The sequence below is a fragment of the Takifugu flavidus genome, chromosome 3 (assembly GCF_003711565.1).
Source record: "Takifugu flavidus isolate HTHZ2018 chromosome 3, ASM371156v2, whole genome shotgun sequence".
Taxonomy (NCBI): domain Eukaryota; kingdom Metazoa; phylum Chordata; class Actinopteri; order Tetraodontiformes; family Tetraodontidae; genus Takifugu; species Takifugu flavidus.
In genome coordinates, this window is record NC_079522.1 from 1,037,002 (window position 1) to 1,059,225 (window position 22,224).

Here is a 22,224-nt window from a genome sequence, read left to right on the forward strand (position 1 = left end):
CTGCCAGACAAGCATGGTGAATATTTCTCCAACATTGGCTGACACTGTCATTATAATTAGGCCATGTGTGTGGATAGTGTGCTTGCTACACACACACACACACACACACACACACACACACACACCTCCAGAAAGAGAGTGGCTAGTCAAAACCAGTTGCTTGCATTTTCATTTTCCACTGGTGTCACTCTAAGCTAATGTGTGCATGTGCTGCCTGTGTGTATCAGGTCTCCGTGGCAACAGCAGCAAGGCCACGCCCCTCATTGTAATGAGGGTGAGCTCATGTCTGTTGGCCATCGGGGCCAATTCCAGCCCCGGTGACAACAAGGGCCTGGCTATCGCTAGCACATTCCACCTGCAGCGTCACACGGGCGAATAATTACAGCGCTTGTTTGTCGACTGGAAGGTCACCAAAGGTCACGGGCGCGTTTCTGTGCGTGCTACAGTAGGTGCAGCGCGGCATCGCTTCTTATTTACTCAGCCCTGAAATAGCCTCCTGATTGTCAGCTGAATTTACTCTGGAAAACTGAACCCTTTTGTCACGCTTCTGGTTTTTTCCGACTGTACACGGCGTTTTCCATCGGCGGGGGAAGCCCGAGAGTCACATTTTTCCCTGCCCCCTCCTCTCTTTTTTTTTCTTTTTTTTAACCATAGATCCACCAGCCAGGGCTACAACATCAATCTTACCGATGGTTGAAATTTAATCTGGTCACCGTACTTGGAAACCTTGTTTGAGAAACCCGTGTTTGCCGAGCCGTTACCCAAATACGCCATGTTTGCTCGGGGAAATTGAGCCGTTTGAGGCCGCCCGAAGCCGAAACGTGTCGATTTCACAATGTTGATTTTGTGCCTGGAAGGTGGGTTATTTTTTAATCCCAACATCGAGAGATTAGCAGTGTTCCTCCCGTTTTTCTCACACACCCCCCTCCTCGATTTAGACCTTCGGTTTGGAAAGATAACAACCAGAAAGCCCTGACCTACTTCCTCTGAAGCAAGCTGGGAGGTTTCCTTCTCCCCGTTTGTTGCTCTTGCTCCATTTGATGGAGCTGTGGGGACGTTTTCCTGGTTCCTTCTTCAAAGCAAACCCAAGGAGGGGAACCAACATGGAGCATTTTCATCCTCAGAACATCAGAATTCAGTTCAAAATCAAGCAAAGGGGCCTTTGCTTTAAAAATGGACACGTTAGAACCACGTAGGGTTCTTTGACTTAAATGTTCGGCCCTCCTGAAGAAACCTGAGGGCCTGAGTCTCAATGGCTCCACTGAGCACTTGAACCCCCCCTAAGGGATCTATTCATAATTTAGCTCAATGGGAGCCGCATTGTTGGGGTTCATTAAGAGCCGAGACTTGATTTAGAACATTAAAACAGAAACTGTTTTTTTAAATCTAATTTAAGGGTTCCATGTAGAGCCAGCAGGAACCCTTTCACACATCGGAACATTCAACCCCAGTTTTAAAAGGATTCGTCTCCATCGCCGGCAACAATCGGCACCCCAGAACAAAACAATATCCAACAAGAACCATTTGAAACATTTAATGTAGAATCCACCCAGAACCGATCAGCTCCAGCGTGAGCTGAGTCTAGAGCCCCCACCCCCAACACAAGGTTCTCATCTCATTTCTGACAGACGCCAACGTATCCTCCGGAATATTTAAATATTGCTTCTACTGAGATCTAAAGGTTCTGAAGGTGGAGGAGGTGGAGTGGAAACGGAGACGGAACATGCTCCACCCTGAAGCATCAGTATGACATTTTGTCTTGTTTTGGTTTCCTCCTCACATTTGTGCGCAGCCATCCAGCCAGAATATATTTATTTATGAAAATCTCTTTTCCAGGGTATTTCAAAAGATTGATTTCATCCTCTTTGTAAAATCTGATGAAAGAAAATCTTGCTTGTTCATTTAAGGCCAGAACTGTTGTTTATCTACTATTATTGATTAGTTTTGGCCCGAGTGTCTTTGTTAGGGCTCATTCTCCTCGAACCCAGTCATATGATTCTCCCAGTAACTGCGAGGAGATCCGTCAAGTTGAACACGTGACCACAGCAAAGCAGGAAGTGTGGTAGGGATAATTTTAAAAAAAAAAAACATTGGCATTTTCGGGAATTTTACCGTCAAATGTACAATAAAAATAAGCTGAAGATTTATTTTCACGTATAACTCATCAGCATAGAGGAATAGAGGTGCGTTGACCTCAGGTTTAAAGTTTCGACGTCTGCCTTTCATCAGTGGTAGAATTCGTCGGTTTTATTTTGCAAATCTTTACCGGAAGCTGTTCTCCGGAAGCGCGGGTGACTTGACGGCGCTTCGCCGCTTTTCCAGGCTCACCATCGGCGGCCGGAGCCGGAGACATGGGACAGCGGAGCCACCGGGGAGGGGGCCACTCTTCTCTGCGACTCTACGGAAACGTCTCAGGCCGTCGGAAGGAGTCCGCGTCCCGCAGAAACGACCGTCAGATCCCCGCTGTTTTCCAGTTAATTTCAACTCCGCGGGGACCGGAAGTGCAACAAGTTAAATGACGAGCGTGTATTTTTGATACCTTGGGCTAAAGTGCCACACCTTTGCGCGGCGCAACAGGTAGGCTGACACATTTTGGGGCGCTTTTCTGGTCTTTGCGGGTGTTCTACGTGACAAAAGTTGGACGAGAATCCGCTCCGTATTAGTTCTAAACTGTTTATGACGCGGTATTAACGCAGCTTTGAGCGGTAACAGGTGAAATGTCGCGCTGCTGTCGAACATATGGAAGGTGGGAGACCGACAACAGGAACCCAATACCGTAAAAACATCAAATAGTTGCGGCTGGGAGGCTTTTATTCTAAAACCTCTGCAAGAACATAAATATATAAAACTTGGAAACTTATTATCGCACTGAAATACAGACGCGGGTGCACCTGTTTTTGAAACAAAATCCGAAATATTGGGGTTTTTTTGTATCAGACTAACCTCAGAAACCAATTATATATCATTTGTTATTGGTTTCAACACAAGACAATTGATACTAATGACATATGAAGACTTTTTTTTGGTATTAAAAATGGCTTAAATCCCCGCACTCAATTTTGGATTTAGGATTTTATCTTTAAATTTCTGGCCGAAACATCATAAATGTTTTTGTGCATCACGCGTACGAAGGATCGGGACATTTTCCCGTATTAATGAGTGAACTTGGGGGAAGGAGGGCTGTCGTGGGATCAGTTAAACAGGTCCGGGACGACGGCCTTGGGCTTTGTTTGCACAGCTAACAGCAACTCTCGCTGAACCCGGGGTCACTTCCAGGCCCCATGTTGGGCCCTCAACCGCTCATGGCCCTCGCTCGTCATGTGAGGCTCAAACAGGAGGTTCCTACGTCAGCTCTTCTTCATCCCCCCTCTACAATTCTGCTCTGTTGCTGCTTTAAAAGAAAAAAAAACACGCAAAAGATGCTAACCTGGAACCTTTCCCATTTATCTCAAGCGCTTGGCTCCGCCCACATGTCAGATATTAAACAAAACGAGCCATTAAATCACCATGCAAATAATATCTGGTCAAAGGTCTCGGTTGGTTCGCGCCGGAGCTGCTGCTGCTGCTGCTGCGGGAGGTGACGTTCTATTCAAAACAAACCGTCATTTAAATATTGTTTTTTTTTCTATTACTGATTAACCTCTAAAGGTCAGAACAACAATTAAGGTTAGCCAAGCTACAGATACAGCTCACGTAGAACATTCTGTCTTCTCTCCTGAGATGTTTTAATCAACTTTGGACTTTATGGCTGACTTTCTACCCACCGATCAAAGTAACCAACTAGCAATAGCTTGTAGCTTTCGCTAGGAAAATTCATATTTGAAGGGTTTTAGCTTCAAAAATCTAGAATAAAACAGCTGTTGGCAGTTTCCTGATGTTATGTATGATGTTAGCGTTGTTCCAGTTTGATGGAACTTCTCTCGCTGTGCTGATGCTGCTGGTCCAAAGTGAGAAGGTCCGTTCTTAAGGAGAATGGCTAAATATGCTAATATGTTACCAGGTACTGAAACCATGCGCTGCCCAGTTTAGCCTGTTGTTATGCTGGAGTTCCTGAGGAACCACAGGAGGCAAACAGGTCTGTTTGCTCTGGTATTGATTGGGGGTTGCTGGGAAATGTTGGACATTAATGGCTGCCTTCATCTTCACAAGGCCACCTGGAAACACACGGAAGGGTGAAAACACGGGAAAACACGGAGATCAGAGTGCAGATCATGTTTGATCGCGGGTGTTTAGCATTGTTTGAGGCTCCTCGTTACAGTTACTCCAGCCAATGAGAGGGCTGCTTTCATTTAGGGGACACGTGAATCAGATAAATGAAGCAAACAGCTCGATAACGGGGATGGATTAGCTCATATTCAGAAGGGTAATTCGGAGGTATTCCCAACTGCCGCTCCCGACGCTATTCCCGGAGTTTTCCGTCGCATCTGAGGCTCGTGTTTCCCTAGCAACCTTCGCACCAGGAAGTACATTATTTGATTCTACTGGAAAGTAGCTCTTCCTTTTGTTTGTGGATTGTCAGTTTTTACACAGTCATGTTAGCTTATCGACACTGGGTGGGCGTGGCCAGAGTCATAAAATCGGCAACAATGCTGATTAGTGATAGATGATTATGACAGCTAGCTTGACCGCATCTACGGGAAAACAAAATTCAATTGTCTATATTTGTTTTGTGGGCGAGGTTTGCGACTCATCCAGTAACGTCCTCGTTGCGTTATTTTTAGCTTCTTTTTCCGTTGTTGATTGTCCTCAACCAATCCCTAAATGTGTTTGTTTACGAACCACGTGACGTCAAGATTGAGCCACGTGTTCGACATGTTTACGACATGTTATTAAGTAGCGAGTTACGACGAACCAGGTCAGACGTGTCGTTTACGTTGGGTTTTAAAGGCATCGCGCGTCAAAGTCGAACAAAGGGATGGTTAAAAAAAAAAAAAACACAGCTAGTTAGATGTCGGACCAGTTATCCCACTTTTCCACCACCACGCCTCTCCCGGGTCGCCCACATGGACACGATTTCCCTACGCAAACGGCAGCGCTGCGTCTGTCAGGATGTTCGCTTAATTCCTGCTTTACCACAGGAGCTGCAGACAGTCAGGTGACCTGCGGGGTCTCTGCTAAATACTCGGCTTCTTTGTTCGCCAGAAGCCCCCCGGAGAAACATCGGCGCCTCGGGGAGCAACTGTCCAAAACTGAAAGTACAGATCAGATAGCGGAGGAAGAATGTCCGTTTGTGTTGGGTTAGCGCTGCTGAAGCCTGCAAGGCGCTACCTGTATTTAGCTTCATAATGGTGGCAAGTGCTGCATTTGAACCAGCAACTCAAGCCCACGTTGATACAGACGTGATTGTAGAGTTCAGCTAATGTGGGGACAACAAAGCACTTAAGGGTTGGGATTAGCTTTGAGGCTAGCTTGTTGTGCAAGGACGGAGTTGCTAACAGGATTCTCTGAAGGGGGCGATACGGATGGAAATATTGAGCACATCGTCCCTTTAAGGCGCCACTGATCCCTTAATAAAGTCAAACACCTGGATTAGCAACAATGCTAGCCCTTTTTTGACGGGCTCCTTTCAAAGCGTCGCTTTTTTTCAAAAAGTCGGAAGCCGTTTTTAAAAAAAAAAAAAAAAAAAGCTAAAGAAAATCCAATTTAACTTTCCGGGAGAAGAATTATTTTAAGCCTTATCACTCCGGGTTACATTTTTCCAGCTGGGGCAATCTGCCGGAGGTGGCTCCGATTGCCACCTCCGCAGGAATCCCCCGGATTTCAATCCACGCCACATTTAGGGAACGGCGACGCAATCGCAGGTTTATTGCGCCTGTTTCTCCCAGATGAAATGTTTCCATTTCCTCTGAGGGAAACATAAAATCCCCAGAACCTCGGCCAGGCTGCCAGCCCCCCCCCAGTAATCATCCTCCCATCGTCCCCGTCATAAGAAACGGGAGCAATATATATTATAGGGAACGGCGCAGGCGGCAGATAAAGGCCCGTTACTGCCGGCTGACAATGGCCGCTATTTGAATGAACGATAGCCGATTGACGCGCAGATGGAGTCCCCGATCTCATTATGAGTCTGGAACGTCTCCAGGGGAACGGCACGATTGGTCAATGGGATGTTCTGGTGCCAGTCAGCGGCAAAAGCCTCAAAACTCCAGCCATCCAGCACTTCCTGCCTGGGGAAGCAGAATTCCGGGGTTTTTTTATATTTTGGATGGAGATAAATCAACACCTGTGTGTGTGTGCCACGTTAGCATGTAGCGTCCTGGTCCCTCGGCCGCTCCGCGTGTCCATTATTTACCGTGCAAACACGGCGCGGCGTGAACCAGGGCTTTAAATAGCCTCCCGGCGGCCGCAGTGTGCCTTTATTAGTCACGCTTGTCTTATTTTCTTCAGTTTTCAGAGCCGTCACTGACCTTCACTGGCGCATTACTCACGAGCCCGATTGGGCCGAGATGAAACTGAATCATCTCTGCCCCGGGGGGGGGGGGGGGGGGTCACTTCCCCTCCGACCGGGAGCCGCGTCTGCTGACCAGAAGCAGGAAGGCTAGCCCGGGGTGGCGGCGGCGAGACTTTTGCCTTGCAAATCCGCAACCCAGATTTCCCCCGACGATGCAAACCAGATTTTGCCGACCCGGACGACCTCGCTGCCCGACTGTCGCGAGGATGGAGCCGAAAACGGTCGTTTGTTCCCAACGTTTGGCGAGCTGACGGCGGCGTGAGCTTGTGCAGCGGCAGATTCTCATGAGGTGGAGTCAGGAGGTTTAGCTCAGGGGTAAACGTCATTAAAATTTGACTTTGTGGGCATTTTATCATACAGAGCGACTGAATCCCAAAGATAAGAGCGGCAAATTAGCATTAAACCACTGAAATAATCGTTTTCGCCATTCCAAACCGTAACAACGGTGCCTTCGAGTGGCTCCTTTAGTCTCATGACATATTCAGGAACACTCGCGTCAGAAGGGCTTCAGTCTGTTAGCGTTAGAAGCTTCAAGATGTTCCCTGAACGACTCCGAGGCTAGCACGTTAAAACGCCCCCGAGGGCGCCGCAAACACACCGACGAGATGTAGCATGCGCCTCACGCACAACGGGGGGGGACCGGCAGGACCGACCGGAGGATGTGGAGGTGGAGACTATTTCTTTCGGCGCGACGGTTCCGGCGCTGCGTTCAGTTAATTTGATGGTTCCTGACGCCCGCTGGGAAATCACCTCACATTTTTCCTGCCCTTAAGGAGGATAAAGACACTTCAGCTGGGAGGACGCGCGCCAGTTTAACGCCGAAGCGCCCGCGCCTCTCCGCCACTCTGGATGGCCCTCGGCGCCACGCACCCTCTTGACATTTCCAGGAGTGGTTGAGACGGCGCCGTGCGTCCCAGCACAAGCGCGGGAGAAGGTTCTCAATGACAAGTGGGCCGTCCTCCCGGGATCCATCCGAGCAGAGTTTTTATTGGGCTCCGCCGTGACCTCGGCACACTTTAGCTTAGCGGCGCGCGGCCGACCTGCGAGGGGATAATTGGTCGTCTTGGGACAGCCGAGTCGCACTTTGGTGCTTCCACACAACTCATGTTCCACCCAGAACTCCGGGTTTCTTTCATTCCGTAATCATCAGCTTGCTTCTCCGGTGCGGCTAGCGCGGCGCATCAAGGGCACGATTGTTGGCCCATGTGTGTTCTTCGTCCCTGTCCCCCCGGGAAAGACCGATTAGAACTCCAGCAACGCTCACGCGGGGACTGGAAAGACTGCTCCGTCTGTGAGTTCTTCTCTTCCCAGCCTGGCTTCTTCCCTCCCCGTTCCAGGTTAAGAATAGAAACTGTTCCGTCTCATGGACACAAAGAGATCCTGTGTCTCCACCCCAGTCGTCCTCGTTCCTCTCCTTCAGACGAACCTCCAAGAACCTGCGATTAATTATTTACCCGCGCGGTGAAATGCCAGAGCAGAGAAACGGTCCGCCGGGGCAGAAAAGGTCGCCGCGGCGCCGCTGGTGGATACAAACACGGTGATGGATGCCGGTTAGATCTTTATCTGCGGGTTCTCAAAGGCGGCGGCGCCGAGGGCCGAGCCAAAAAACCCGACTGATGAGGAGGAATCTGTGGGGTTGCCTCCACCTGCGCACCTTTACACCTGAGTTAAGCTAATTTTTCTCTACACGTGTCCCCTCAGCTCTCCGACCCGGCTGGACAAATGGGGTGCCAGTGCTGCCGGATGATAAAAAGGTGAGTGCAGTTGTTTCCTGCCCCCCCCGGTGCATCCAACCCTTTGAAACCGCTGCAACCTGGAGGGTTAAACCGGTAAAAACACCCACCCTTCCTGGGTCACCCAGGCTGAATTATCTCAATAGCTGCCTCTTCGGTTGCCACCTCTCACCTCTTATCTGCAGGAGCAATTTCGAAGAAGTGTAACGATTCCGTGTCCCGTCCTCACCGATGGTGAGAGGTCCATTTATAACGGCCGCACTCTCGGCCCCCTCTGCTATCCAAGGCTCGATATGCCGATAACCCTCCTGCCCGCTCGCTCTATTTCCTGGAGGAACCAGCTGCTCCTCCAGCTTTTGTTCGCGCATCGACGAGGGTCCGGACCTACGGGGAGGCCAGCTAGCACACGCAAACAACAGCGCGCTAATGCTCATTAGCATGCGTACCTCCGATTGTTTTCTTTGAAATGGACAGGACGTTGCCGGGGGAGAGAATCGTGAAGTGAGTGAGGTGGAGCGAGCGACCGACGGTAGATGAGGGGGCGAGTTATCGTGTCTTTGTTTCTTATTAAAGTCAGAAAAACTGGAGCACGAGACTGAAGGGGCCAGGACAGGAGCGAGGAAACTGAGCTTTAGCAGATTAGCGAGCCGCGAGTGTGGAGAGGCGCCCGGCGGGGCGGGAGAACAAATAAAAATGGGAAAATTGCTCTTTGGCGGCAGGAGGTGACTGATGGCTACTACACCTCCACAAACAGAGCCCCCCGTCGACACCGTTAATACCTGTCGAGCAGCGCGGCGGCGGTGAGCTATCTGGCACTAAAAAACCAAGGTTTGGGTTGTCTACACGTCCCAGAGCTGCTTCACTATCAAGACAGCAGTTTAATGCTGGACGTGTGCGTCCTCTTGACCTTTGGTTGTCTCCAGGATGGTAAACAACCTGAGAGCCGCCGCCACTGGACGCCTCCGCCTCTCAATCAGAGACAAAATCGCAGGTCTGGATTTAGCCGCCGCTGCCGGGAGCGTCTCTGCCGCAGTGGGTGTTCAATTCCAGGCGGCGTTTTCATCGATTGTCACAGGAGCGTCTGACTCCTGGAGCTCAGGCGAGGACAGAAATAAACTCATCCGTCCACCGGTCCGTCTGTACTCGTCCAATCAACCGTTTTCTTATATAACAGGACACTGATACGCCCGCCGCCTGCTGTCCGCTAACTTAGCTTCGTGTTTTGGTGATATCATTTGACCCGTTTCTTTCCGTCCCCCAGCTACATTTACGACCCCACTGCGCCGGCAGACGTGAGGAAGGCCGACTCGGCGGGGAGCTCGCTCTACCAGCCCCATCACCTGCCGGGCGCCCCGCCCAGCGGGGGCCCGAACAAGCAGAAGCAAGGCTTCAACAACCTGGGCTACAGCAAGTCCAGCGACAGCACGCTGAAGCTGGAGGTGGACAACAACCACGTCAACCACAGGCTGCACGGCGCGCCGCCGCCCGCCGAGGTCTACATCATCCAGCCCGAGAGGACGAGATGGATGGTCCAGGAGAGGAGCCCAAGCCAGGTGCCCGTTTACCCAAACATGGAGTACCAGAACCACACCGGCTACGATGAGCGGGGCCCCCGGGGAGTGCGGAGCGGCTGGGACAACGCAGTCACGGGATGCGTCAACAGTGTGGAAAACTTATCGGTGGATGAAATAGACGAGGGCGTCGGAGGGACGTCGGAGTATCTGTGCGACACGGGGGACGAGGTCAGCGTCCTGTCGGTGGACATCCACACCAGCAACACCAGCCTGTCCTCGGCCGACACCAGGGACGGGCTCGGGCTGCCAAAGACTCCGGACGTTTCCACCGTGGAGAGCGGCATCTCGGTGATGAAGAGCGAGGATGAGGAGGAGCCGACCAAGGACGAGGTGCAGAGCGTCACGGACTCGATGGTGGCCGAGGCTCTAGCCGCCCTGGAGGCCGCCACCGCCGGAGAGGACTTTGAGTGATGGGACCGTGGGACAATCGGGGACCTGAGGCGTTGCCTTGGGGATGAAGGAAACCTCCGTTTACAGAACGTTAGCAGCTCTTTTTGAACTCGTCATTTCCAGCAACGCTGACTGAAGCTGCCACGACACTGACGTCACGAGGACCAACTATCACCTTTGTTTGAACACTCCTGACAGGCCTGTGTGCCGTCTGACCTATAATTGCCCCGGCAACAGCTGTCGTTCACCTCTGTGATGCTTTTTTTCTACCCCATTTTGCACCATTATACTAATTGTTAGCATAATCCTTCTGCTTGCCAAAGCTTAGGAAATGGTTAAGGCATATTGTCTCAACATGCTAATCATTTCCCCTGCTGTTATTTATAAAAAAAAAATCATCTCTTTTCATTGAAAAAGCTATGTTGCTAATTAAGAGTGGCATCCTGTATTTTTAGCTTATGGCAACAACACTAGTTTAATTACAGGGACGTTACAACAACACATAGTTTGCACACTGTTCTCGCACCAAACTACCTGTTAGCATCCAGCTACGACACCCCGAATTTTATTTGCATTATTTGACATTAGGAGTAAAAAACAAAATGCAACATTAATACTAAATGCAGGGAATTTCTTCAGACAACATTTCAAGTTGATTTCTGACAGCACTAGAATGTGTTTTGGCTTAGCATGGTTAGCATCCCTACTGTGACGCCACCGCTGTGGCTCATCTATGCACATGTGACATATTTACCCTGACACAACAACCACTACACTTTTTTAACTTTAACGTGCGCGCTGTAAGTGAAGCATCCAGCTAGCTATTTTGCCCCCCCGATGCTATTTATAATGCAAGACAATCCTGCAGTGATAAGCACATTTTTAAAGCCAAACGATGCCAAAACATTAACTTTAATGATCAAATCGTAACCACAACCAATGCTAAGCTGTAGAGCATCCATTGGTAGCAGCTTTGGTGTGCTTTTGTCACACATACTAGCATTGCTAGCAAGCCAAGATGTGAAACAAAGACACTAGAGAAAGTGGTGGGAGGGCAATCATACATGACACACATCACAATAATTATATCTTTACAAAATTCTTCCCTAATAATTTAAGTGATTTTGGCTAGCGGGTCCCCTCAGTTGTCCGTTTGTCGTTTCTGATCTGGCCAGTGAAATTAGTTCAAATTAAATCTGCTTTATGTGCCTAATAAGCTAATTGAGGCTTGAGAAACATGCTTTTTTTAAAGTTGTTTATGCTAAAGTTGGGACTTATCATTTGCCAGCCAGACAGTTTCTACTGATATTTTTATTGTAAAATAAAGAAATGTACTTTAAAATTACTAACTCCGACTATTGGATCCTATTTAGCCCAACTTCTGCTCGTAAAAGTGCATTTTTAGCTTAGAGTAGCTAACTTACTGTAGCATCAACCGCTGTCCTGCGTCTTCTTTCGTGGCCGCAGCCCTCCCTTGATGCTAAACGTCCGTTAGCCCGGCTCATCTGGGTGCTGAAAAGCAAGTTTTTATAACCCATTAAATGTTTTTAGAATCTTGGTCTGTTTAAATGCTTGAAGCTAATACTGATGCTAGCTTTAGCACTGAATTCAGAATGGGAAAAATGCAGTTGTTGTTAAAATAAACCTCACAAGCCTTAATTTATTCATCACTTTAATTGCCAAAGTGTTTTGATGGTTTTAGTGAAGGTCAAATTTCTCCACTACCTTCAAATTCTGTTTTTCGTATTCACGTCGTCCCGCGTCAACGATAATCTGGCCTGGTTGTCGGTCAGGTAGCTGTTGTTTACCAGTGTTTTTGCCCTGGGACTCGTGTTTAGCCTCCCTTACTGTGGTTAGCTCCCGGGCGGCGTCACAGAGCCTCAGCTAATGAGTACTCCAGGGTCTTTCTTTTAAAAAAAGAAAAAAATTCCCATACCAGGAAGAGGGACGCAGCACCTTGGAAACATCAACAAAAGCTGAAAGGAACCACTAGCAGGTGGCTTTACCCACCCGACCCCTTTGTGTTTGGACCACAACTCAAGCAGCTTTTGTTGGTTTTACCTGTTAAATTCCGCCTCAAATCCCACCAAACGCACTTTAAAGTCAAATTAGGGTCTGTGTCACAGTTTTGGGTTGACGGATTAAAGGGCAACTTAAATCTGAGGTAGGAAAAGCTTTCCAGACGTCCTTCCCCGCTGCCCGCGCAGCTGCAGCAGCGAGGGCCTGATTGCCTCCCAGGACGAGGACCGAGGACATTTGCATAAAACGACAGCAGGTGCGACCGCTCACGCATCCGCAGATTAAATTCATCGCTCCAGTCGGCTGGGATTAGAAACGGGTCGCAGCTGGGCCGGAGGGGAAAGAGTCCTGCAATTAAACCCCCAACAAACTAACCGACCATGGGTTTTTAATTTCAGAACCCTTAAATAAGAACTAAATTTAACTTTCAGTCGATTTTTTTTTTAAAACCGAAAAAATAGGTGAGACTTTTTATTATTATTAATTCTGAGCCACTTTGCCGCATTTTTACATCAGAAAAATGGAAGATTTGAAGCCTCTTGACGCTCCAGCGACTCAATGGTGTCACGCAAGGGCACCTGGGAAATGTAGTTCCCACACTGCGGCAAGCGCCAACGCGTATTAGGGAAAAGAATGAGACGGAGCGCGATAAAAGACAAACAGATGTGAAATATGTTCCACCTGTGCGTGAGCAAACACAGGTGTGCTCCATCTGACGTGGTTAGCGTTGCCTGTGGTCACACCTGTCTTGATCAAACAGGTCGTTTTTCCTGCTTGTTTCTGCTAACGCTGTCGGCCTGTTAATGATTGGTCGGGTCCTGGAAAACACCAACTTTACCTTTAAATGTCCCCAGTTCACCTGTTGTACATTAAATGTCGCTGCTCGGCAGAAATGTAAATTTCAAACTTGTCTGCGAGTCGTTGGGCGGCGGGAACAAACTGTGACGCACGAAGATACCATGTTAGCTAACGTAAAGACGAGTCATGGATGGCAGATTGTATCCCCTCGTCGGGGAAACGCTTTATTTCTTCATTTGTACACTGATTAAAAACACATCTATCCTAAAATATACGTTATTTTCATAGTACAGGCACAGTAAACTAATTTCAAAACGTCTAAAATGATGACGAGGCTAAAAAAACAATCAAAATTACTCCATTTCTTGCTTGTTAGCACCAGAAAGTTAACGCAATTCTGCTGCGTTTACCACAGGTTAAAAGATGGGCAAATCATTTAACGTACAATTTGGCAATGAAGATGATATGTTTGTCAGAATATTGGCGTACTAGCGTAACAATTGCCAAGCTTCAGTCAACAAAGTGGCCACCGTGGATGCTTTGGTCAACTTCCTGGTTCCTGTTTGGGAATGACAGGTCAGTAATTAACTTCAGACTTGCCGTACCTGTTTATGCAGTGTAGCATTAGCAGCTATAAAACATACAGGGGCCGGGGCCACGCCCCGTTACCATGGCACTCAGGTGGTTTTGTTTCGTAGGGATCCGTAAATTTAATGGCATGTATCCATGTCTGCTAACTTCCTCCACGCTGCCGTCCTCGCATTAGCATCACTCTGGGACGCTAACTGGTTATTGTCGTGAGATTGAGTTTAAAAAAATAACATCCGTGTGGTTCCACCTTCCCAATTTGGACATCTAAAAAAAGATCAAAGCCGTTCAGATGCAGAAAACAAAGATGAAAGCGATTTGAACAGAAAATGTGGTTACCTCACTTTCTACCGTTTTTCTGCGTCGTCCCCCGCGTCGTCTTTCTGTTCCTGTCGGGACAAAACAAGTGTCACGATTCAGCACTTTCAAGACGCTCGACTGTGTTTGTTGTTCCCCGAGTCAATACGAGGACACGTAAAGTCAATATGTGAAATAACCCTCAAATGAAACAAACACGGATGTTAAATGTGTTCCAAGCTAACAGGAGCGGCCTTGGAACACGAGCGCGACACGACTACGCCCAAATTCAAAATCCTTCACGAAAGGAATATGGAACAGTAAGTCGCTACATTAGCGCAGCAGTTGAGCTAACGCCCGCCGCAGCATTGGTGGCAATAGCTGGTGGTGGGAAAGTTGTCAGGATTAGCTTCCTCCGAAGAAGCGGCTCAGTTAAAATGCCCAAAGGTGTCTGTGTTTCCACGGCAACAACCTGCTGAGACTCAGATGTGGTCCTGCTCTTTGACTTCGCCTCCGTCGGCGTGGAAGGGACGCTCCCGTTGGAGTCCGTTATGAGCAGCGTCCGTCTCTCCTTCGTAGCTTTGTCACACTTGGTCACACGGAACCTGCGAAAGGCCACAGGTTTGTGGGTAAACACACGAGTTTGGAATTGTCTGAGGGCATCTGGGCGTGAGCAAATGAGCCTTTTTCCTTTGTATGTCGTGAAGAACTTTGATCTGCTTTGCTAGCTTTGTACCACGCTACAGAGGTTAGCCACCCAAGCTTCAAATGAAACATAAACAGGTGGGACCGCGACTCTCCCAGGCCTCATACCGAAGCGCTCACCTGTGCGTTTTCCGGGTCACTAGCTCGGCGCTAACGTCAGCAGCAGTTTTAGTTCGGGGAATTAAGAGTGGAGTTAATGATTTTTAACGCAGACACACACCTGCCGACAGCCAGAACCGTGACCTCGCTGTTGTGGCTCCGCCGCTGCTCCGCCTTCCGGGCCGACGGCCTCCTCATCAGGGGCCACTTCTTCTGGCTGCAGCGGTTGCAGATGTTCTTGTGGCCGCCCATGCCACCGATGGTGTGCAGGTGGCTGCAGGTGTGTTTGGCAGCTCCCAGGGGCGCGTCTGGCGACAGGGGGGTCATCGGAGGGGAGGGGGTACCCACCGTGGAGGGGGTGAGCGGGGGGCTGAAAACAGATTCATAGCATCATCCAATCATTGATCAGCCTGGAGTTGGAATATTTACATAATAGGAGCCTTGCTTATGGATTTGGGTCAATGTAGGAAGGAGCCCGAGTAATTTATTAGCCCAGATTTGAATATATTTCACTCTAATTTCATTTCTGCTTGGTGTAACCTATATTTCATTCCCTCCAGCTTGTTATAAACTGTGACTGAAAGTAATAAAATGAATCTGATCTCCAGGTTAAACCGATTTACAGAACTCTTGCGTCCACTCTGTCGCCCCCTGGTGGTGGCCTGAATAACAGGTTGTGCTGTCCTTTTTAGCATTAAACATCCAACTGATTCACCTTTGACCTCCAAAGTGATCCCAGCAAGCAGGCCTCTCCATCTCAAGTCAAATGCCCCGTAATCCTCCCCCCCCGAGCCCACCTCCCCTAAGTGATCCTCTGGCAGGCTGCCCACTCCAGCCAGGAGGCAGAAACATGAGGACTAACATCGTTAGCAGGAGGGAGCCATTGGAACGATGCAAAATGAGAAAAGAAATCAGGAGAGGGAGGAAAAAAAATGCCCGTGTTGCAGATTTCACCCATTGCCATCCCATAATACCCTAGCGCCGATTGTCTGCGCCCAACATCTCCTTTATCTTTGCTCCCAGTGCGGCGCGTAGCAGGACGAGGACAGGAAGCGGGGAAGAGGAAAGCGCACCAGGCTAACTGGATTTGCTCGGCCGTCGCAGGCGCCCCGCCGTCGTTCTTTCCCTTCATTACGCAACATCAAGACGTCTGATCTCAGTCTGCAGCTCCAGCTGTTGCAGGCTGATGAACATCTGCTTAGCATTAGCTTAGCAGGTGCACCACGGAGATCCCACTCGACTTTTTTTTGAACGTCAGCCGCACAGGCTAAAGAAAGAAGAAGAACCTTCTTCTGGGTTAGCTGGGCACGTTAATGGGGAAACTTCTATAAATGTTAAAGACCCGCTTTCATCCGGCTGTTCCAGCACGCGTCCCTGGCTAACGGGGGGGGAAACGACAGTGACATCTGCCCTGTTTGGCTTTACTATTCCCACAATGCAGCGCTCTGGGCCGAGGTGACATTTTGGGAATGGTCCCCAGCTGCTCGCCCTCAATCGGAGCTCGCCAAACTGGAAAGGCATCAGAGGAGAGATCTGCCCTGACGTCCTCCAGCTTTGGCGCCGCGATGTTCACTATCACTTTACAGGATGCATGTGGCGCCACCTGGTGGCCGAGGGTGGTACTCACCCGTCAGAGTCGATGCTGTTATCGTGCACCATGGCTTTCAGCGCGTCCGAGTTGGCTGTGAGAGAGAGAGAGAGAGAGAGAGTGACACAAGGAAGACAGGAGGGTCGAGATAAGAGCAGCACTGGGAATTAGCGAGGGGCGACGCTCCAGCGACTTCAAAAGAGGCACCGAAAGATGGTTACGAGCGATTAACCACTAAAGAGAATTAAAACGGCACGTCGGCAAGCACAATAACACCACAAAAACTCCCCAGGGAACGATAAAACCAAACAACAGAGAGTCAGTGGAGGAGAATGTGACGTTGAAGCAACTTTGGGGTTTCAGTTTCCAGGCAAACGTACTGGTCGACTTATTTATGGGTTTTTAAAGTGTTATTTTTAACCGGCTGCTTTTTGAGGAATAAACGCAGCTTTGAAGAGGCTGGGTGTCACATGATTCCCCCTAAAAAGGGATCGAATCTGGCTGATCTTCACCTGAAAAGTGTTAAAATCAATCTAAGCAAAAAAGCCAAGCATTTTTCATTTAGTTGTAAAATACAACACATACTTTCACACACTATTTTAACAGTAAACACAAGATGAATGTATAAATCAATCGTTTTTTGATTTTATCAATACAATCAAGACATTTTATCATGTTGTAGAGAAGGCGGATATACTCAATTTAACTTTTTTACAAACATTATAGAATAAACAGATTAAATTGTAATTTGAATCATCTAAATCATGAAAAAAATAAATTTATGACTGATGTGCAGCTGCTTATTTAGAGGATAATCCTGATTGTAACAGACAGTTTAAATAAAGTTGAATTGAATTGAAGTGAAGGGACAAACTTTGGATTTCCTGGAATATACAATGAAATTAAACTGTTGGTCCTCAACCTGAACTTCCTCAGAAATCCTTATTCAGGAATGAGGATGTTGCTGAATCACCACACACACTTGAAATTCTTTGTGAGGACTCTTGCTGACCTGATGCATTCCTTAACTCCCTAAATTTACCATCGCGACTAAACACCTAACCCCAACCCTCCAACAGCCAATTCAAGTTGTGAGGACCCCCTTAAAAAAAAGTCCTTATTTTGCTTGTGACATGGTTTTATGTGGTCCTCACAATGTCACATGAATGAGAACACACCCACACACACATCCTTCCTGTTCAGTGTGACTTCACGGAAAACCATCTCAGAGCTTTCAGTATTTTCATTTTTAAAACAATGAGACTAATTTATTGTTTTTTTCCGTTTGAGAACTAACCCGTTAAAAGGCAGATCATGTGACTTGTCTTTTTAATGAAGGAGATCAAAGTCAGGTGAGTTAACGAGTACCTTCGTTCCTCATGATGTAATGGACGATCTGTCCCACGGTGTCATTCTCGCTGTCATTCAGGTCTGGAACATAAGCAAAGGAGTGGAAGCAGTAAATAAGCTAATGCTAACGCTAAAGCACTTCGCATGACAGCATGTTTATAAAAGCCTCTCAGGAAACGCTGCAGGTTCCGTTCACAAAAAAAAACCCTCCAAGAGCTTTAACGGGCCTGGAACGGTTAGCATCCATTTCCTCAACATCTAAACAAATAAAATTAACGAGGAAATACTGAAATAAAATCAAGGCCCTGAACAATCTGACCTCTGACCTTTGACCTGCACCATACGGAAAAGTGAGACTCACCCTCAGATACAGCCCAGAGGTGGTTTTTACCGCCTCGGCCACCACGCTGATGTTGGTGCGCACGTTTGCGGGCCACAAAGTTACACGTTATCAAAGTTGTCGACTAAATCCTCTCTTTGAAGTGAGTGCATTGCATTGTGGGTAGTCTTTGTGTAACAACGTGTGCATCAAAAACGGAATGAGGACACACCCGCGCCGGCTTCCTGTTGGCCCTGTCCTCGTCTTTAACGCGTACGGCGCGATTTTCCGCCGAGTCACGACTGATTCTGTCGAGTGAAAAAGATCAGCGAGGAAGAAGAGGAAACCTGAGGGAACAGGCCGTCCTGACTCCACCAGACACAGGCGGCATTGTTTCTCTTCCCCTTTGTGTTGAGGTGAAAGGGACGGGTGCAGCGAGCACGGAAGCAAAACCTTCCAGTCCGACCCTCCCACACCAGAGGAACCAGATTCAGGCCTCTTGTGTTTAAGTTTAATTCCTGGAAAGGTCAGAACGTTCCACAGGTCAGAGAGCTGAACGCAGCACGCTAAAAGCTAGCGGGGGGGGGGGGGATGTTTCTCAAAATGAAACGCAAGAGAACAACAACCCTCCTGTTCCCTCCCGTTAATGTTTGACTCGCGGGTCGGCGCTGCGAAGCAACCAGGAGGGTTTCGTCCCCGCCACCTTATCACAGCCGCTCCTGCCACCCGGGACAATGACATTAGCTAAACGGGCAGGTCGAAAACACCTGAAATGTCGCCCAGTGTCCAGGTCCGATCTCCGTTTATGGCCGACCAACGAAGTTATCGCCAGTATCGCGTCCTCCGTTACTCCGCTCGACAGCCCGTTCCTCCGAAGGCGCCTCCACGTCCTATCTTATCTGTGCGCGGCTCCAGATTAGCGAATAACCCCGCTGTGCTGGGCGTGTGCCCTATAACGACGGATGTCTTCACACGATGTCCCCACAGATGCAGTAAAAGCATAAAAAAGCTGCGGCTCATCGCACAACGGACCGCTGTGTTCGGATAAGACCGCTAGCGTGCGCCAGAGGATGGAGCCAATTAGCGATTATCGGTGCTAATGATCCGCCTTCAGCTAACGGACGCGAGGTAAAAACCTCGGATTTTTGAAGCGTTCCTCACCTTCGCCCAGCTCCGGGTCCTTGGCTCCATCCCACGTCCCCTCCTCGCCATCCTGGGGCTCGGTGGTGCACCTGTAGCCCTTCCTCTTCAGCACGTGGCAGATCACCACCCCCAGCAGGCCCAGGAGGAAGAAAACGGGCACCAGGACGAAGGCGATGTAGTTCGGCTGCGTCCCATCGGCTCCACCGCCATCTTTTCCGTTGTTTGTCGCATTATAAGCTGTGGGGTGAAGACAGAGGGGGACAAAGGGAAAAGTTGCTGCAGGTTGTGGAAACGTCCTTCACGGGAACCTGATATCTGAGCAGCTGAGGGGCTCTAAATTCCATCAGCTGTGAGGAGACGGAGCTTTGGCGTCCTCTTCCTGGATAATCGGCTGCCTAGCAACCGCAGCAGAGGTCAGAGACCACAAAGTTTATCAGCGTAACCTGATTCCCCCCACCGGTACCAGTTTAGTGGCCTTTCAAAGAAACTCCTTGCGTTTATTTCTCTGCGCTCCAGGGATTAGCATGAAGGCTAACTCTACCGTTCCACTTTTTCCGCTACAATGCGATCAATGTCTTGATTAAATGACCCCTCTGTGGGGTCAAAAGGTCACACCGCTGACGTGAACCCCCCCACACCCCCCGTTCCCGAGCATGTGAGGCATTCCGGCGCACAGCGGCGCTTTTGTGCGGCGCCGTGCGTGTGAAAACATTGCAGTATGACGAGAGCGGTAAATATAACAGATCGGATCACGAGTCCGGACCCGAGCACGTGCACCCTGACGCACGCGCTCCCTCGGATCACAGCGGCCATCCTCCCAGTCCGAGTCAGGACCGCCAGAGGCAGGAAGTCGGGCAGTATAATCTCATCAGGCCTCCAAAAATAATCTCAGGCTAATTGGAGGCATATATGAAAGACTAGATTAGCGTCCGTGGGGGGTGATCAGAGCAGAGACGTGCGGTGGGTCACGGTGAAGCCCCGCCCACATCAGTTTACACCATCCAGACCACCTCTGGGCTGCTGATGGTTCCAGGGTTCAAACAGATCGGAGTTACGCTTCTGGTCCTCCCGCCGAGTCAGCGCTGGGCTCATTTCCTGCCTGAAGGTCACCGCCGCCGCCATCTGGGCCGCCGCCGCCGCCATCTGCAGCCCAGAGACGACCCAAGGAGGCAAGCAGAGAGGAGTGGGAACCGCCCGTTTCTTATCAGTTCATGTTGCAACATCACAGAAGGGGACGCTGCCATTTTCCGCCGATATCAGCAGAAACGGCGGCAAGTGTTCATTAACCTGAAGGTTGCTGACAGACGCGCAAGAGCACATCCAGTCCGCTAAAAAAAAAATGAAAGAAGGCTAGCCACCCTGCACATCCTGCCGTCTTTGATGTGGTCGCGTCTGGAGACTTTAAACGTAACGTTTGCTGCGCGGAGGCCGCACAAGCGGTTGCACGTGTCCATCCATGGCGCTCCGGAGGATGTCCCTTCAACAACGGCGACCCTGTGCTCCCCAGACAGACGCGACATCAGCGGGGCAACGGTCGCGCCGCTGATTAATGGCAAAGCTAACGGAAAACTGAAATGAAACACAAACATTAAACGAGCGCGCCGCTAAAGTCGCCGACCTCTGTTGACCCCTGGATCCCAGTGAGGCTACCGCCACGTTCTTTTGGTACCAGGAAAGGGCACCAAAGGTGTGGGGTCGGTCTGGGGTTATTTTTTAACTTTGGAAGGTTAAAAATTTGAAAATATCCAAAAGAAATTATTCATATTTAGCTTAATTACATGTGCACTCACAGGGTGGCTTCCCTGACCCTCGACACATCCGAAAATCCCATTTATAAAATAAAAAATAGTTACATTTTTGTGAAATGACGTCAAGGAAATCTTGCATGTACGTCTCCTGTTGATTGCACTGATTTGAATGCAAATATTAGAGGAGTGACTCCAAAACACGTGGAGGGTTTCCCACCGTAACAGAGCGCAACTTTCCAGCTCATTTCCCCCACATGACAGCGTTGCTAACTCTGACTCCCACCGACAGCTTCGCAAACTGTCGTCGTGGGTTTTAATGGACATCAAACTTTTCCGAGGTGGAGGAGAGGCGGGCAGGCGGCGCAGCAGCACCGCCGCTCCGGGCTCGGGGAGCCTGCAAACTTACGCGAAACCGCGATGGGATCCGCCATTCGGTGGACAGGGCCCCTGTTGACCGGTGGCGACGTCTCTCACAGCCGGGGGTCGAGGTCTCTGGACATCACCCGCGGTGGTTGAACTGAGCTCCGGGGAGGGAGGAACGAACTGTCATCAACGCGTTTCCTATTTCCCGAAGAGTGGTCACGCCCGAATCCGACCGAGAGCGAGAGGGGACGAGATGGGTCACTTCCTGCTACTTCCGGTTTCGTGTTGGCGATCTGAAATAGAAACGTAGTACCAATATTCTTACTTTTTCCTTGGTAGTTTATCCAAACGAAAGCTCCCTGGACGTGAGAGCACTGTAGGTCAGAACCATCCTGCTTTCAGACTAAACCCAGTCCTGTTGTGAGGGCCCCTGACCCCGATGAAGGGTCCCCACAGGCGTCGGTCTTTTACTGTGAGTGTTGCTTCCCTCTAGTGGACGAAGCCTGGCACTTCATTTTCTTAAGATGATTTGAATTTTACATGAATTCATTGATTATGTGATTTATTTAGTTATTTTCTCGGCTCAAGGCGATTCCTGCCACCACAGATGTTTACTTGTTACACTTGTGCACGACCACAAGCCGAGCATGATACACGGATGTTTTGTCGTAAACACGGGCACGACCGAGCCCACAAAAAACTGGGCCGAAGGATCAGGGTCGTGTTGCCAAATGCGTTCATTTGGATCGGATGTTTTGCCAGGACAACCGCCGACCCACAGAACTCTGGCATGAAAATTAAAATATGACCCCATGTTTGAAACACGACTCCTCTTTTTTGTTGTTGTGGATTTAGAGTTGCGGGGGGAACTGTAACTACAGCAACAATAATAATAAAGGTCGAAACAGAAACACCCCTACTCGTGTTTAATCCGTCTGAATATTAGCCAGTGTCCTACGTGGGGTGTCTTAACGACTTTAAATGTCGCTGAATTAGTTGCCATTTGTGTAAATGCGCGTGTAGACATGAAAATGTGTCACGGGCAAATTCAAACGTGTC

At 49.3% G+C, this 22,224-nt stretch overlaps 2 protein-coding genes across 3 annotated transcripts; one reads left to right on the forward strand and one right to left on the reverse strand.

The window, feature by feature from the left end:
- The first annotated feature begins 2,298 nt into the window (after positions 1 to 2,298).
- Positions 2,299 to 11,493, forward strand: zgc:194930 (uncharacterized protein LOC557813 homolog). Its single transcript, XM_057027448.1, has 3 exons — positions 2,299 to 2,577; positions 8,153 to 8,205; positions 9,446 to 11,493. The coding sequence occupies exons 2-3, from the start codon at positions 8,174 to 8,176 to the stop codon at positions 10,167 to 10,169; spliced, it is 756 nt and encodes a 251-aa protein (XP_056883428.1). The 5' UTR covers positions 2,299 to 2,577; positions 8,153 to 8,173; the 3' UTR covers positions 10,170 to 11,493.
- Positions 11,494 to 13,156: 1,663 nt separating this feature from the next.
- On the reverse strand, positions 13,157 to 21,466 carry rell1 (RELT like 1). Of its 2 annotated transcripts, XR_008949694.1 has the most exons (9): positions 21,209 to 21,466; positions 19,073 to 19,291; positions 17,611 to 17,673; positions 16,282 to 16,336; positions 14,776 to 15,024; positions 14,323 to 14,455; positions 13,893 to 13,942; positions 13,610 to 13,820; positions 13,157 to 13,524 (listed from the first exon to the last, which is right to left on the reverse strand). XR_008949694.1 is itself a non-coding variant. In XM_057027447.1 (8 exons), the coding sequence occupies exons 1-7, from the start codon at positions 21,231 to 21,233 to the stop codon at positions 13,901 to 13,903; spliced, it is 786 nt and encodes a 261-aa protein (XP_056883427.1). In that variant the 5' UTR covers positions 21,234 to 21,466; the 3' UTR covers positions 13,157 to 13,820; positions 13,893 to 13,900. The 2 variants fall into 2 exon arrangements, 1 of the variants encoding a protein (XP_056883427.1); XM_057027447.1 differs by having other exon boundaries at positions 13,157 to 13,820.
- Between the last annotated feature and the right edge of the window lie 758 nt (positions 21,467 to 22,224).